Here is a 16,557-nt window from a genome sequence, read left to right on the forward strand (position 1 = left end):
AAAAAAAAAAACACCTCTAAGACTGATCTCTTGGCTTGAAAATAAACAAACATTGGTGAAACCTCTTCATCAACAGCCTCTTTGGCATTTTCTACATTTGCTCCCCTGGGTAAACCCATCTGTTTTGCTGAAAGTCATGTAAAAAAAAAAAAAAAAAAAAAAGACAGACAAGGGTCGACGTCCTCCAAGGACTTTTGCACCTCTGGGAAGACATATGGTACGTTCGTTCGTTCACATTCGCCACAGATTTACAAGTAAAATGTTACGACTTCAGTTTGTACCTCATCTGTAATGGAAATTTACCAGATCGGATACCTTGGCTATATCATTTCGAGACGTGATGAAACAGCCCATGGCTGACTGCCCAAGGCAATTTATGCTACTCTCAAAAATTGTGTTTGTGTTTATGATGTGGCTGTGTCAGCTACCGCCATGTTGGTCAGAGGACCTTTCTGGTTTTTACTGCATGTCTGTTTACACTTTACAACCTCTGCTCTGCTCGCAAGGAACACCGCTACAGTACAAAAAAAGACAATTCATGGGGTCTACAGTATCAAAAGGGTTCTACGTGACTGGACCCAAAAAAGTTTGTGAACTCTTACTCTGAACCACAGAAGCGTTCGTTACCTAAGCGTCAAGTCTACTGTGTTTTCTTTCTGGTTTTAGGCAAGAAGAACTCCATCCTGATGCACAAAGTTCAGCACGATCTCAACTCGGGGGTGTTCAACAACCGCGAGAACGAGATGATCCAAGAGATTGTCAAATATGACCGCGAGATGGTTCAGCAGGTGGACGTGCCGCGACCGCAGCCGTTGTCCGTAACGTCGCCTCAGCACACGGGTTCCTCCCAAGGTTCCGCCATCGCCACCTTGCAGCAGGCTGTCGCCATGAGCCTTTGCCCGCCCGTGCCAGGGAACTCGCTGGGCGGCGGGACATTGCAGTCCCCCAGGATGGTGAGGCGATTCCAGGTGTTGCAGAATGTATCCAGCCCCGGCTCGCCTTTGCAGTCACAGCTCCTCGGTTCTGGTGCCTTCGCTCCAGTCATGTCCGGTCCCCCAGTCCAGAGCCCCCGATCCTTCCCATATGGGTCCGGCGTCCTGGCTGGTCCCGCCACCGGCTCCCAACTGTCTTTAGTCCAGCAACACGCGGCAAGTCCTGCGCACCGACCCAGCACGCATAAGAGCACGCATTCCTTGCCAATGGGGAGCCTCAGCCAGGACACCAGGACACTGTCGGCCTCTCAGCCCTCGTTGCCACACGAGGGGCTGCACCCAGGAGTCCCGAGTCCACCGCCATCCACCCGAGTCTCCTCTACTTCCATCGGACCAGCTCAGACCCCATCGGGTCATGCGGGTGTCTGCAGTGCGGTACCGCACAGGATCGTGCTACCCCACCAGCTGTCAGTGGGAGCCTTCGGGACGGGTGTCGGGTTCGCCTTGGGAACACCTGTCGGGGACTTGGTACGACCCAAGAAGGACTCCATCGTGAGCCTTCCGGAGACGGAGCAGATTAAAGTCCGATCCCGGTTATCCTCGAACTTGTGATCGCGAAGGAAGCCTTGTGGAGTTTACGAGGGGCTTGATATGAGGAACACGAGGAAACTCCAGTGGGATAGTGTGAATGTATGCAAATGAGTGATTGGCAGAAGTAGACTCTGATACAGTATTTAATTTGGGAATCTTCTGTATTGAGTTGTTTCTACCCACAGACAAAAGTAAATGCACAGAATGATAGCATAGCATAGTAGCACACTTCCAAATTCGCCTTTCTTTGTATGCCTCACTATCCTTGTATCCACTTTGTTTGACTGAGAACTAGAATAAGAACCTGAACGGGAAACTGTTTCTGGGTTTCTGCTTTACTATGCTAGCTTTAAGCGCCATGCTATCATAGGGACATGAGCCCTTAGCATTCATTATACACGTCCGTCTTTTAGGCTCAAATCTATGATGGTCGATTGATTGATTCCAATATATTAAATGTAAGTTGATTCAGGGCATAGTACCTAGTACCTACCCAAAAAATAAAAAATAGAATACCAAACTTGGTCTAACCCACCCCTGCGCAGATTGATACTGCGGCTCACACCAGAAAACACGAAAAATGGAGCCCTAAATGTATTGTTTTTAAAATGCTGTGGAACCTCAAAAGTTGAACACACCACTGAGACTCAAACTCTACCGCGACCCGATTAAAAAAAACATTTTTGTTTTTTTACTTTTTAAAGTGGTTAAGTATGGAACTAATTATTCATAGTTTCTGGAACTGATGTGTTCAACGTCATAGGTTTCCCAGTATGGGTCCTGCAATGGTAAGAACTTTGATGTACGTTAAGCCCTTGCCTGTTAGAATAAAGTATATTTGCGTGATCCGCCTAACAATACATTCAGGCGGAAAAACAGATTTCTGATCTCCTTCGGGGCTTTAGCAGTGTAGCTCAAAGGTCAGTCAGTCAATATTGGAATTCAATCAGCAGGGCGGCCAGATAATGTTTGTTGGAACTGGAAGTAGTTGACTACAAAGGAACAAAATGAAAGAGTTTCTAGGGGAGGATCATATTTTAATCAGGAAAGGAGTATGAAGGGCCACACTAAAGAAAAAAATTGAAGAATAAACCCAATAACAGGTGGTTTCAGATAACGTATTCTAGTCATTTTCATAATCACATTAAATTGTTCCTACTGATGAAGATTGGTGATTTATATTTTAATGTAATGACATCTTCAATGTTTTTTTCACAATTTACCTTTATTTCTGTAACATGACAACTTAATTCTCACATAATTCAACATTATTTTGTTGTAATATTACAATTTTTTTGCAAAATATAGTAGTCAATATTCTGACTTTATATTACAATACATATTACATTTCCTCTTAGTAATTTGACTGACTAAAAATTGTGAGTTTTTTCCTCAGAAATTGCGGCGGAGTGAATAATGGTAATATAGTTTCTTATAATGGCTACAATTATTTTCTTTTTTTTTTTAATAAACTACCTATAATTCTTTGACTATATGTTCATAACATTGCAACACAAAATTGACATTTTTTTCCTCTTAAAACTGATGACGTTATACTTTGAATTTACTCTAGTAAATGATAACGCCTCCCCACAAATTAAGTTTTTTAATGACTTTTTCTATCTTGAAAAAAAGAACTTGATTTCAAATTTGTTGGGTTTATTTTGATGAAATGATGACTTTTTCCTCCTCTTACAATTATTGTTTCATTTTGAATTCATTCTCATAACTCATGACTTTTTCCACATGTAAAATTCAACCTTTACTCCTAATATTTTGAAATCATTTTAATATAATCGAAACAACCTTCATATAGCACTTTTCATACATAATGCAACTCAAACGACTCTTTTCAGTTTGGCTGTCATAATTAAGTCAATCCTAAAAATGCACTCCTAGCAATTCATTTCATCCAATCTTACACTATCGGAATCGGAATCGGAATGTAAACACAGTTTGGATCCACCGCCAAGCGCTTCAGGCTTTAAGTGGCGGCTCAATCGTGCCATTAACGGCCCAATCAGAGTTCACTGGATGCCACCAATTTGTGTGCAAGCGCCATCTCTCCATTGGATGAGACCTTCCGTTCAGTTCCATTCTAATGACAGAGGAAAATGCTCGGGACTGTCGTTATTCTCCTTCCACTCAAGATTTCATTCTTTTGGGCCAATAATGATTTCTTCCCCCAATGATGATGATGATGATGACAAAATGAACATTTTGTTCACTTTGTGTATCTGTTTTTTGTTTATGCCTAAATTATGCCCCAGTGGAATCTATTTTTGGGTGCTTGAAAGTATTCACCTAACTAACTTAAGGCTGTGTACACCGTGGGGGGGGGGGGGGGGGGATTGATAGATGATACAGCAAGCTATAAATCCCCAAGATTTCAAAACACTCCCTGCAAAACGACAACACTCAGTAGTTCTACTGAGATACAAAATAAATCAAACCAAAGATCTATTTTTTTTTGGACACACTGACTGCATATAGAGAAATAATTGCAGAAATGTTTATGACAATGCATTCAGTTACGCTGTGAAACGTTACAAAAAGCACTAAAATGGACACCATGCAAATTTTTGTGACAGATTTTTAATTAAATTATTGATCTTAAGACTTTGTTCTCCTGAAGTTAAAATGTTCCTCATAATTCTGTGATAACCAGTTTGTCATAAAATTTAAGTTATGAAAATAACATACAACACAAAATATTTTAGACGACACGAGTTTCTTCTCGTCATATTACAACTTTCTCATAGTTATAAAAGGAATTGATGAGACAAGACCTTGATCGCTGTACAACGAAATCCGACAAACTACTTCGTCATAATATGATGTTATCGTGGTAAATGAATATTAACTCATTCACTCTCCAGCCATTTTCGCTGAAGCAACCGCCTTCGCTCCTGGTTGGTTTACTGGATTTTGACTGATTTTGCAAGGCCCACAGATTGTCTTCTATTGCTATAAAAACATGGAGCCTACCAAAAGAAAGTCTCTTTCATCAGGAAAAAAAGTAAATTTTGATCTGTTGCTGTTTTGCAGCAATTAGCATAAGAATATAGTTAAGTTTCATCATTATTCACAAATTTGTTTAAAACTGTGGGGAAAACTGCTTTTTTTGCAATATGGCCCTGGTTGATCTCTTATACTCTTCTGCCACCTGATGGCCGTTTTTGTAATAACTACCATTGCGTTAACAGCTCTCTTCAGTTCAGAGGCTGCATCAAAGCCTACTGTATAAAAAACATAAACGTATAAATACGTTTCTGGGACCATGGCACTGATTAAATAGAACGTTTTTATACGTTTTTGGGAGCAAATGAGTTAATCTAAATTCAACAAACTAATAATATAGATTTTTTATTTGGGAGAATAAAACTTCGATAACTGAGTAATCAGTCGATTAATACTAAAATATAAATAAATAAATAAATAAAATAAATATAATTAATAAGATCTTTTTCTTTTAGCGATTGTTGAACTTAAGAGAGAAATTTGCATAAATCTGGCAATTTTTGGGTGCACGGGGGAATATTTGTACGTCATTCTATTTGTCTTATGTTTTAATGATGACCTGGATTGAACAAAATGCCAATTTTGCTGTCATTCTGTGGACGATGCAGATTCGCTGGCGAATTTCAAGCTAACATTTCTCTCGACTTTTCCACCACTGCAAACATAACAACAACAGCTGTTAACTGTTGGCAGCGACGCATTGCAATGCAAAGTGTCTTACATGCAAGGAGATTTCTTGGAAGTAAATGTTATTTATTCCAACCTCCTTTGATGATGATGATGATGATTTCTCCACTCTGCAATCCCATCACAAACTGTGCATACCTACATAGTGCCTAGCATTATACTGTAGTCTCCACATCATATATTCTTTGTGTGTGTGGCTGTACAATATAAATGCATTGTCCCTTATACTCCAGATATCAATGCAATAGATTAAGAATACAACTAAGTGTTAGTTGAGTAAAGTCATTGTGATTTCCAATGCTTCCTGTTCCGGGAACTCGATTTAGCATGTTGGAAAAGCACAACAAATATCATGTGACTCGTTTTTGCAAAACTTTTTAACGCAATAAAGGAATGTGATGGTGAATACGGCAGTCTGTTTTTTTTTTTGCTTAAAGAAATCATTCCGAGAGGCACATTTCCAAAAATAATATATTTTTCATTTAATATGAGCTAAAACACACAAACAAAGTCTTTCAATTGAGCGTTATAACATTTTGCGATTATAAAACCGTTAATTCTCGTCATAAACAAGCAATCATCACGGTTATATAAAATCGATTCGACGTATAAACTCAACGACTCGAGCCGTTTATTAGGAACCACAGTATGAGTGGCGTCTCCACATTTGGGCAGGTTGTTCTTAAAAGTGTCGTCTGCACGCCACTTGTGCTATTTTTAAATGCTCAAGGTAAAAAAAAAAAAAATAATAATAATGTTGAGAGGCCTTTGAAAGGACGACATCTGGATAGAACAAGCTTGTGTTTTTGACTTGAAACAACACTTTTTTTGTTTTGGGACAGTTGTCACACACGCTCACATGATGAAGCAGGATGGAGAAAAAAAACAAAACAAGAAATGATGCTACAAGAATTGTTACGAGACTAACATTACTATTTTAAGAGGATAAAGTCCTAATTTGAAGAGTTGGGGGGGTTTCCACGGCGAAAATAGTCTTTTTTTTTTTACATGAAGTTCAAGTTCATTTGTTACACTCTAAAAACAGTTGGGTCAAAAATAACCCGACTATGGGTCAAAAATAGACGGATCCTTTACTTGGGTCAAAAAATGGGGTCATTTTGTATAAAACAATCCAGAAAGTGGATCGGTCCATTTTTTATCCATAATTGGGTTACTATTTGACTGTTTTTGGAGTGTATGACTAATTGATTAAATAAAGTCCAACATTAATTAAAGTAAGGATGAATAATTAAAATTAAGATTGAACTTGAAATTTAAAGATGCAAAAAGTAATTTTGAGTGAATTAAAGAAAAAACTTTTCAGAGTATTATTATTTTTTTATTCAAAAGTGAATTTTTTTTTCTTGGAAATTGTATTGTTCTAATTTGATTTTAGTCATATGCTTTTCTTCTCTTTTAATATTACAAACTTAAAGTAAACATATTCTGAGGAAAAATGATTTTGTGAATTAGAAAATTTCCATCCACAAAAAATAAATAAATCCGATTTTTATCTAAATGTGTTCTTTCCTGAAAGCTTTTTTTTCTTGAAAATGTATATTTATAAATCACATTTTTACAAGAGAAGAAAATCTTTCGAGATAAATTATAATATTACAAGCTGGAAAAAAATAATGTAAAAAAAGGTATATGACATTTTTCCATACATATAATGAGTTTTTCTCATAATATTTTTGTATACTTGTATACTTTTTTTTTTTTATTCTCATAATATTTTTGTATACTTGTATACTTTTTTTTTTTTATTCTCATAAAATCTGGAGAATATTTTTTCTTTTAATATGAGATTATTCATTTTTTTTTACAAACAAACAAACAAAAAACAATCAAAACATGACAAGTTTTATGAGGGGGAGAAATGATTTGACTTCAGTTTAAGCATTGCCATTCACCAAATACTTTTCTTGTAACAGTAGTTCGCAGTTATTTAGTAGTATTTATTTTTTTCTTGAAATGATACTACCTGCTTTTTGTAAAAGCAACTTTATTCTCTTTCATAGCATAATTTATTTTTCTTTCTAAATATGCTCCGTGTGTCCCCCCCATAAATTGCAGTTCCTCTGAGGTTTTGTTTATTTTTAGAACGGCAGAGAGGGTTGCATCCAATGCTCTCATGTGCTGTGTACGACCCACCTGCTTGCAGTCCCTGATTGATGGATGGTGATGAAATGATGATGATGATGAAGATGAAGATGGTGATGATGGCAGGTCAACACTTGACGGGGGGTTCCTCACCCGCCTGCCCGCATACACACCGCCAATCACGGCTACTCGAGAAGCTCGAGTGCGGCGCTCTCCTCATTTTGTTACCAAAACGCCGCTTTTCCTTGATTCAAGTCTTTGTCGGCGTCCCGCCCCCCTCGCGCACAAGTGGCCTGCTCGTTAGCAGGGTGCCAAACATGCGTGGACCGAGAGGCAGCTGAAAGCGGGCGGGGTCCAAATCGATGCCGAGACCGCCCGTGGGGGCTCACTGGCGCCGCTCAGCTGAAGAAATACGTGGATTCTTTCACCTGGCTCAGATCGAAGTCCCCTGGAGAAGAAAGACACGGATTGCTTGGGGTTTCGGTGTCCACACAAACACAGCAAATTCATTTCATATTTATGGTAATAAATATATTAATAATTTAACATATGACTGTGAAAATCTTCGAAATGTTGGATCTAGACATGGGCCAATTACCGGTTTGACGATTGAGAGATTTAGAGCCCTTCTTGTCTTTTTGAGAGGATGTCTAAGCAAGGCGCAATATGATTGGCTGCTTACAAGCCGTCTCTTTGAAGTGAATTGCCTCAATTACTTTTTACTCTTCTGCGTGTAATGGAGGAGGAGGAGGACGGGCACAAGATGAAATACTGAAAACACAGATCACCTTTTTGCTCTGATTAATGTGCAACCCCCCCCCCCCACCACCCCAAAAAAAAGTGCCAATGGGTACTAGCTAGCCCCAAGGACAACATGAGTAGCCCTAGGGCCTTTTCTAAAAATAGCTCACCAGTGATGGGATATGAAGAAGAATATTATTATTATTATTATTTTATTTCTTTTTTGACCATGTAGATTTTTTTTTATTTGCCAATGAACCAAATAAAAATGTTCATTCATTCATTTCAACTTAACATGATACAAGTTTTTCCATACTAAATATTCTTTATTTTGTTTGAAAATAAAATTAATTGTTCTCAATTCAAAATAATAATAATACTTAACTATTTCCAAAAAGGTCACTTTAGAGCATTCATTTTAATACCTCAATATTTTTACCCCCAATTATCATACCGTCAAGAGTCTAACATCAACCCATGCCAAGTATAATCACTAGGGCCCAACCGATTAATCGGCCGTCCTATTTATAACCGATTTAATCGGTTGATATTGGCTCTTTTAAAATGGACAAAGATCAGCTAATTTTTGCTGTATACTGACTTTTGTTGATTTTTTTTTCTCAAATTGTACTTTTGTTTACCAAAAAATAGACATTAAATTTGTTGAAACTTTCTTACCACCAAAATGTGTGGTGATATAAATTCAAGTTTTTACAACTAAAATAAAATAAAATAAAAAAATCCTAACTTCCCCGACACATTGGTGTTTTAAAGATCCATCAAAATGTCTATTTGTGTCCCGGTTGACATTTAGTCCTATCGAGAATGCGGACGACCTCCCTCACCCGGATTAAGCACGGCCAAACAGTAACAATAATAAATTCCGTATCCATCCCAGTGAAGATTAAAAGGATCCAATGAGTTGTGGTATTAAACACACCTGATGGGGCCACGCAAGCTGATTACGTTAGCGGAGGGGCACAGTTAACAGCAATCACTTTACAGCCGCCAGCTGTTGGTGCTCAGCGGACGCTAGTTAGCGCGCAGATGAGATGGAAAGCAAAGCGGGCAGTTGTGTAAGAGGATCTCCATCCTCCTGACTGACAGCGACGTGTCTGTGTGCCGTCGCCAAGGCAACCATCACTCGGTGGGGTCAAAGACAAGCGCGCGCCGGAGATGGGCCTGATAAATCCATTCATGGATTTTTCAAAGAAGTTTGGCGCTCATGTGGAAATTGCTCCGATCTCATGTTTGCGGCCGGCGAGGAGTTTTGTGTTGTATAATGGCGTTCGTCTCCGAGCCGTAAGAAGGACAAATGGATTTCAATAACGGTTGGAAATTCATTCCGGGAACGAGGAGTTTGCTGCCGAGATGGGCTGCACACCCAAAAAAATAATAATCGAAAAGCAAAGTTAACAGGAACACGGAACTACTGGGTTAATCGATGAGCCTACATATGAAATCTGAGAAATTAATTGAAATTGTGAAATTAAGAAGAAAAGAAAAGGTTGGACCATAAATAGTAGTAAATAAAGATGATCAGTTTTACTGTTCAATGTGTTTTGGTGAGGCACAAAATTTTAATTTGGCAAACTGACCGATTATCGGCCGGGCCGATAATCAGCATTGTGATGAATATCAGCCTCTTTTCTTTTTAAAAAAAATCTCACGGGTGATAATAGATCAATTTAAAACTGTGTTAACTTCAGGGAAATATTTATCAAATTTTACAGTTAACTTTCTAAGAGATGCTGCAGAACCTGTAAACTCAGCATCATTTAACTGCAGAAAACAAAAGGGAACTATTTACTTGTTTTGGTATTCATTTAACTTTTTAAGGGATGCTAATGACCCTGGGAGCTCCGTGCACATTTTTTTTTAATTAAGAATTTTAAAATAAAAATATCTTTTGTCTAATATATATATATTTTTTTTTAAAAAGCAACATTTTGCAAATCAGACAATTTATTTAATAAGACATTTCAACAAGAATTGGAGTTTGTATTTGTATTTTTTATTTTAATGCCAATATTTTCCCTTGTAGTGAATGGGAATATCGTCTCTGGACAATTGATTAGGTACTACTACTACTACAAGTATTACTACTACTACAACAATGTTAATTATTACTACTACGACAAGTACAACTACTACAAGTACTACTACAAGTACTGCTATTACTACTACTTCTACTAGTACTACTACGACGATGACAAGTAGTACTACTACTACGACTACAAGTACTACTACTTTAAGTACTACTACGACGAATACTGCTATTACGACTACTTCTACTAGTACTACTACTACGACAAGTAGTACTTCTACTACTATGACAAGTACTATTACTACTACTGCTACTAGTACAAGTACTACTACTACTTCAAGTACTGCTACTTTAAGTACTACTACGACGAGTACTGGTATTACTACTACTTCTACAAGTACTACTACGACGACAAGTAGACTACTACTACTACAAGTACTACTACTTTAAGTACTACTACGACGAGTACTGCTATTACTACTACTTCTACAAGTACTACTACGACGACAAGTAGTACTACTACTACTATGACAATTACTATTACTACTACTTCTACTAGTACAAGTACTACTACTACTTCAAGTACTGCTACTTTAAGTACTACTACGACGAGTACTGCTATTACTACTACTTCTACAAGTACTACTACGACGACAAGTAGTACTACTATGACGACGACAAGTATTACTACTACGACAAGTACTACTACTACTTCAAGTACTGCTACTTTAAGTACTGCTGCTACTACTACGACAAGTACTACTACTACTACAAGTTACCGGCCTCCTTCACTATTGATAATCGTACCATTATCAACTCGGGAAAAAAACATACAGCAATGTGAAACCAACTTTTTTTTTTTTTTTGCCTTGATGAATAGCTTTAGTCAAATTGATCATAGAGTTCATATTTGGATTAGATTAAATTTGAATTAAGGTTTGAGATCAAATTTGCTGGGTTACTAGTTGTTGTTTTTTTTAAACAGTATTTTTTTTTCTTGTCCCCAAAAATCCAACAATCAATGATGAATTTGAACAAGCCAAACCCATGAGGAGCTGCGGCCACTCATGACTGAAGCAGAAAATGGATGTTGAGTGAGTTCCAGTGAAGCGCTTCAGGACACGCCGAGGCTCTTCCAACCAATTAGGACAAACGGCACACAGCATGTTCAATGTCTGGGCCGCACTAAGCGGCGGGCGGGCCAGAGGGTTCAAATCAACGGCACGCCAACTGACCTGTCTGCGGCACTTTGGCCAGCAGCAGCATGAGCTTCCGGTCCTCCACATAGTTTTTGTTTTTGCTGTCGGACCTGCCAGTGAAAGGGCACAAGAAAAAGTGAGTGAGGCCTTGAGGGAAAACTGCAGAAACAAAGTCAAAGCTTCGTAGCTTTAAATCAGTGCAATGAGTTGGATCTCGATGGAATTGTTCTGTCTTCGGCCCAAACAGGACCATCTGATGGTGTCCTGGAACAAAAAGCTAGAAAGAAAAGAAACCAGCAACTTGCAGGGAAAAAAAAGATTGTGACACGCAACCCCCCATTTAAAAAGTCTCCTCATCCATTGAAGAATAACCTTTGTGAACTTTGTGGAGCGAGGGTGCCGGCTGCAGAGTATAAGATACGATGTCCAATTATCTCACAGAAAAAAAAACGAGGAGATGAACAGAAGGCTGCCTAAGGACAGATAATCAAGCATCGCACAAAAGGCAAGAAAAAAATAATCTGTCAACCTAATAGTATCAAATTCCGTTTATACTATAGCTTATTTCACTAGTCTATATAAAAAGGGAAAAGTGTTCTCAGTATGATGCAGTGCAGTTCGACATCATTGCAAACTACAACCACAATTATATACATTGTTAAAATAAAGTTATCGCACTTCTTCTCTTTTAATTTTCAATAATTATGAATAAGTATCATTAGATAAAAGATCATTTTAAATCTTGGGGATTTACAGACATGTGCCCATATTAAATTCTAATTAAGACATTTTATTACACTGTAAACAAAAATATAATAATAGTAGCAATAATAATCATCATCATCATCATGTCATAATGAGTATATGAATATTTAACCCCCTTCGCTCCCGGCTGTTTTACTGGATTTGGACTGTTTAGGCAAATCCCCCAGAATATCGTCTTCGATTGCTAAAAAAACAAAAGAGAGATTAGAGTCTCTTCTTTCATCAGGAATTAGAATATAGCTAAGTTTCATCATTATTCACAAATCTGTTTAAAACAGTGGGGGGAAGAGCTTTTTGGGTTGATCTCTTATACTCTGCTGCCACCTGCTGGCCGTTTTTTGTAATAACTACCATTGCTTCAAGGATCCTCGGCAGTTCAGAGGCTGCATCAAAGCCTTCTGCTCTAGTCTAGCATATAAAAAACATTTATTTTTTTAAAAACAACATATAAATGCATCTTTGGGAGCCTGGTAATATTTAAAATAGAACGTATTTATACGTTTTTGGGAGCAAATAAGTTAATGTGATAACTTTCATGTACAATTAATCCCTTTAAAAACTATTTTTCTACTTGCTGTCAACTGATGATGACATCACCGGTGCTGAGGAAGTAGTAGTAGGCTTTGGTCAGTAAACTGAGCCATGATTGGTCGTTACCTACTTCCTCAGCACAGGTGATGTCATCATCAGTTGACAGCAAGTAGAAAAGTTGTTTTTAAAAGGGATAAATTGTATATGAAAAATAATGAAGTCATCAAATTAATTCTGGACAAAATATGAACTTTTCACTGCTGAAAATGGCTCAATGAGTCAAGCATCCATTTAAGTAAACAAAGGAAGAGACCACCACCTCATGAACTATACAACACCTCCAAATAGTTGACATGCTTATTATGCTTGTAGTACTTACGTAAGCTTGGAGCAGTATTTGTGGAGCAGGAAGTCGGACAGCTCTTGGAGGATGGGCTGATTGTGCAGTGCCACAAACTGCTCCCGGCACACCTACCGAAAGGGGTGCGGATGACAAGTTAGCATTCTCAACTGTCATCAACAGCATTTCTGGATTACTCACTAAGATTTAACCGCCACCTTTTTTAATAATTCATAGTAGGGCCCGACCTATTCTAATCGGACGATTATTGGCCTTCAAACATCGGCCAACGTACGTTTTCAACGCTGTGAAATGTACCATTTTGCTTGCGTAGCATTAGCAACTAGCAAGTGTGTAGCGTATGCCATTACGGTTATTTTGTTGTCCCCAAGCGTCCTTCAAGCTGTTTAACTCAGTTGGAGCTAAGAATTACACAGTATCTTTAAATACAAAACATACCTCGTTTGTAAAACATCACTAGCCTAGCGCTAATGCTAAAAGGGAAGGGAGGATCCCATTCAAATGCTAACAGGAAGTTAGCATCGACTTCAGGAGTGTTTTTCCTTCAAATAATGAATATTCACACAGGTGAGATAACACTACGCAAAGGCACAAATTCTTCCCAATGTGTGAAAAAGGAGTTATTTAATTTAATAAAATTAAATCGCAACTATCTTCTGTACTCACTTTAAGTGTGTAAGATGCATGGCACCACACTGCCCCCAAGAGGCCAAAATGCACAGGAAAAGTCAGTATTTGTTTTTATTGTTTTTTCAGTTACTATTATTTTAGTTTATTCTATTCTTATTTCCCTTTCTTAGTTTTATTTTGTCAAAGACTTGCTTTTCTCAAAATTCAAGGATGCAAACATCCAATGATTTTGGATTTTTTTGTCTTAACACACATTTCCACATGACATGGTACAAAATACAATCCTGAAGTCCCAGGTTAGCCCAGTGAAGTCCCAAGACTTGTGAAAACAACACAAGATAAAAATATATACAATAAAAGATTCATGCTTTACAGCAATTGTAAACGAGCAAAAATTGTTTTTTTATTGACACATAAATCTATACAATAACCTTGTGTACTTCATGAAATTTGTTGATAAGGTCATACTATGGATTTGTCATTCAAAGCAGAGAATCTTAATAGCGAAGGTTTGTGCGCAAGTGAGACCCATTGAAAAGGAATTGGGGAGGGAGCTAATTTGATGCTTTATATATATATTTTTTGAAGTAATCGGCAGATTAATCGGTAATCTGTATTTTTGTTATGCCGAAAATCGGTATCGGCCTAAAAAAATGCCAAATAGTGCCAGAAATGAAAAACAGACCACGACATTTATATTCCATCACATAGAATGCCAATCAATATTTACAGATATTTGTTGACGACTTTTGAGCGCATTACCCGACATATTTGGCATGGATGAGTGATCTAGTTTTTTTTTCTTCCGAAAACTGCCTTTTTCTGCTTCACATGCTCGAGTATTGACTAATACGTTAAATACTTCTTCCGCCGGCGCCGAGTTCAATTACCTGTGTAATGAGGTGGGCGGGCCCCGGGCGCATCAAGAGACAGCCGATTATGCGAGAACATAATTGTACTGAGGGGAGGACCGCTCGGTTGATTTGCTCGAGATGGTGCGAGGACATAAACGGCTTCGCTGCTTGAAAATGTGATAGCATTCATTTCAGTGCTAGGCATCGACTAGAAAAGGGCAGAAGAAGCTTTCAAAAAACGCATTATCCTTCGAATTTGAGAAATTGACGGGCGCGCGACACCTTCGAGATCAAGGGGAGAATTCTACACCTGGTTGATATCAGAGCAAACGGAAGGATGGAAGGCCGGTGTGGTCAAAGAATGGTGGGAGAATTGAAAGTGGAAGCGAGTACCTTGTTCATGGTGTCCACTGTGAGGGCGTGCGTCCAAAAACAGTCGTGAACCGAGACGAACGTCAGACCAAAGCTTGGGGGAGAAAACGTAGAAATAAACAGGACTGCCTTGAAAGCAACACTACTTATGACTATAAAATGTGTTTTAACAGTCAGTAGCAACTTCAAATTGAGCTGCGGGACTAAAGTGGAAAAGTAACGTTCACACGTCGACCACAAATGAAAAAAAAATCGCAAAAAATTTTTATTTGATAAAAATATGAATTATTGATTACAATTTATTTATTTTTTTTAAAGACCGACCTGTTACAGTGAAGCGCTGTCAACATCATGTGTGTGGAGTCCAACGAGTGGATGAAGTTGGGTGGGAAGGCGTTCTTCTGCTTCACCGTGTCGGGCCTCCTGAGAAGAAACAACCCAAGACACACATGATAATTAAACATGTCTCACATATTATGCATGCAGTCAGTCCTATCTGCAATTTCAACTCATCTTATTAGGCATCAAAATGAACCCTCCTGGGAGACTGGTAGCAATTCCACGTACACATCGTATCATATATAGTAGTAAAAAAACAGAACATAAAAGAGCAAAGTGTTCCCACTAAATTGGAAGGATTACTAAGAAGAAAATGTAAGTAACTTAACACAGGATTTATGAAGTGATCAGCAAATCTAATCAAATAATTTTCAATGCAGTTTTTAATGCAACATAATGCCCATGTCATATTGCATACACGCTCGAGCTGTCAAAATTAATCGATTAATCGGCAAGTAATCAATTAGCAAATTAATCGACAACTATTTCAATAAATGAGTAATTGTTTAATATTGAGCGCAGATGATCCTTTAGCTTGACAGCGGATGATTACGTTGAAGGTGGCACAGGTTGTGTTTGAGTAATCGACATAGCGACATGCATCAAAGTAAAGCATTTAATAAATGTTCGCGTATAACATTCAGAATATTCGTTCATGTCAAACTACTGGTGTCATTTTTTTTTTCCATTTTTAATTATGCATGCAATAATTAGGAAGAAGAGGAGGATGAGAGTGTGCAGTGGATCAATTGTTGAAGATGTCTTCATAAATTTAAATGTCGACAGAATTATCATATAACAGGTGCTCTTTCAATTTGGCGGGCATAAAATGTTGATTAAAAAAAAAAATGCTTTTTTTAACTCATTCACTGCCATTGACGGCTATAGACGTCAAAAATTTATTTTAACTTGATCTATTAGTTTAACATTTTTCCCCCCATTTTTGTTAACAAGAGTATGAAAGCCTAGAATTGTTTTTATTGTATTAGAACAGATTTAAAATTTGTGATTAATCGTGAGTTAACTAGTGAAGTCATGCGATTAATTACGATTAAAAGTTGTACTCGCCTGATGCCCTTAATTTTTAATAGTCTTTTCTTAAAAAAATAAAAATAAATAATATATATATATATATATATATATATATATATATATATATATATATATATATATATATATATATATATAAATTAGGGGCAGCAGGCGATTACAATTTGTAATTGTAAATATTTACATGACTTCACTAGTTAACTCACGATTAATACCAAATTTTATATCTGTTCTAAATGTACAAAAAAAATTCTAGGCTTTCATACTTTTGTTAACAAAAATGAAAAAAAAAAAAATTGAACTAATAGAAACTAGAAATAGAAAATAGTCTATT

At 37.5% G+C, this 16,557-nt stretch overlaps 2 protein-coding genes across 2 annotated transcripts in view; one reads left to right on the forward strand and one right to left on the reverse strand.

Moving 5' to 3' along the window:
• hcn2b (hyperpolarization activated cyclic nucleotide-gated potassium channel 2b) overlaps nt 1–3,847 on the forward strand; it is a 28,918-nt gene extending 25,071 nt beyond the window's left edge. Inside the window, exon 8 of the mRNA XM_077583830.1 lies at nt 667–3,847. Within this exon, the coding sequence (XP_077439956.1) occupies nt 667–1,544 (878 nt within the window). The 3' untranslated portion in view covers nt 1,545–3,847. The remainder of the gene's footprint in view (nt 1–666) is intronic.
• A 1,841-nt stretch (nt 3,848–5,688) lies between these two features.
• The window catches only part of polrmt (polymerase (RNA) mitochondrial (DNA directed)), a 43,080-nt gene continuing 32,211 nt past the window's right edge, over nt 5,689–16,557 (reverse strand). The window contains exons 17-21 of the mRNA XM_077583829.1: nt 15,159–15,257; nt 14,856–14,928; nt 12,997–13,088; nt 11,358–11,431; nt 5,689–7,782 (exon numbers count right to left, since the gene is read on the reverse strand). Coding sequence (XP_077439955.1) covers nt 7,733–7,782; nt 11,358–11,431; nt 12,997–13,088; nt 14,856–14,928; nt 15,159–15,257 — 388 coding nt within the window. The 3' untranslated portion in view covers nt 5,689–7,732. The remainder of the gene's footprint in view (nt 7,783–11,357; nt 11,432–12,996; nt 13,089–14,855; nt 14,929–15,158; nt 15,258–16,557) is intronic.

Source organism: Vanacampus margaritifer, chromosome 13 (assembly GCF_051991255.1).
Source record: "Vanacampus margaritifer isolate UIUO_Vmar chromosome 13, RoL_Vmar_1.0, whole genome shotgun sequence".
Taxonomy (NCBI): Eukaryota; Metazoa; Chordata; class Actinopteri; order Syngnathiformes; family Syngnathidae; genus Vanacampus; species Vanacampus margaritifer.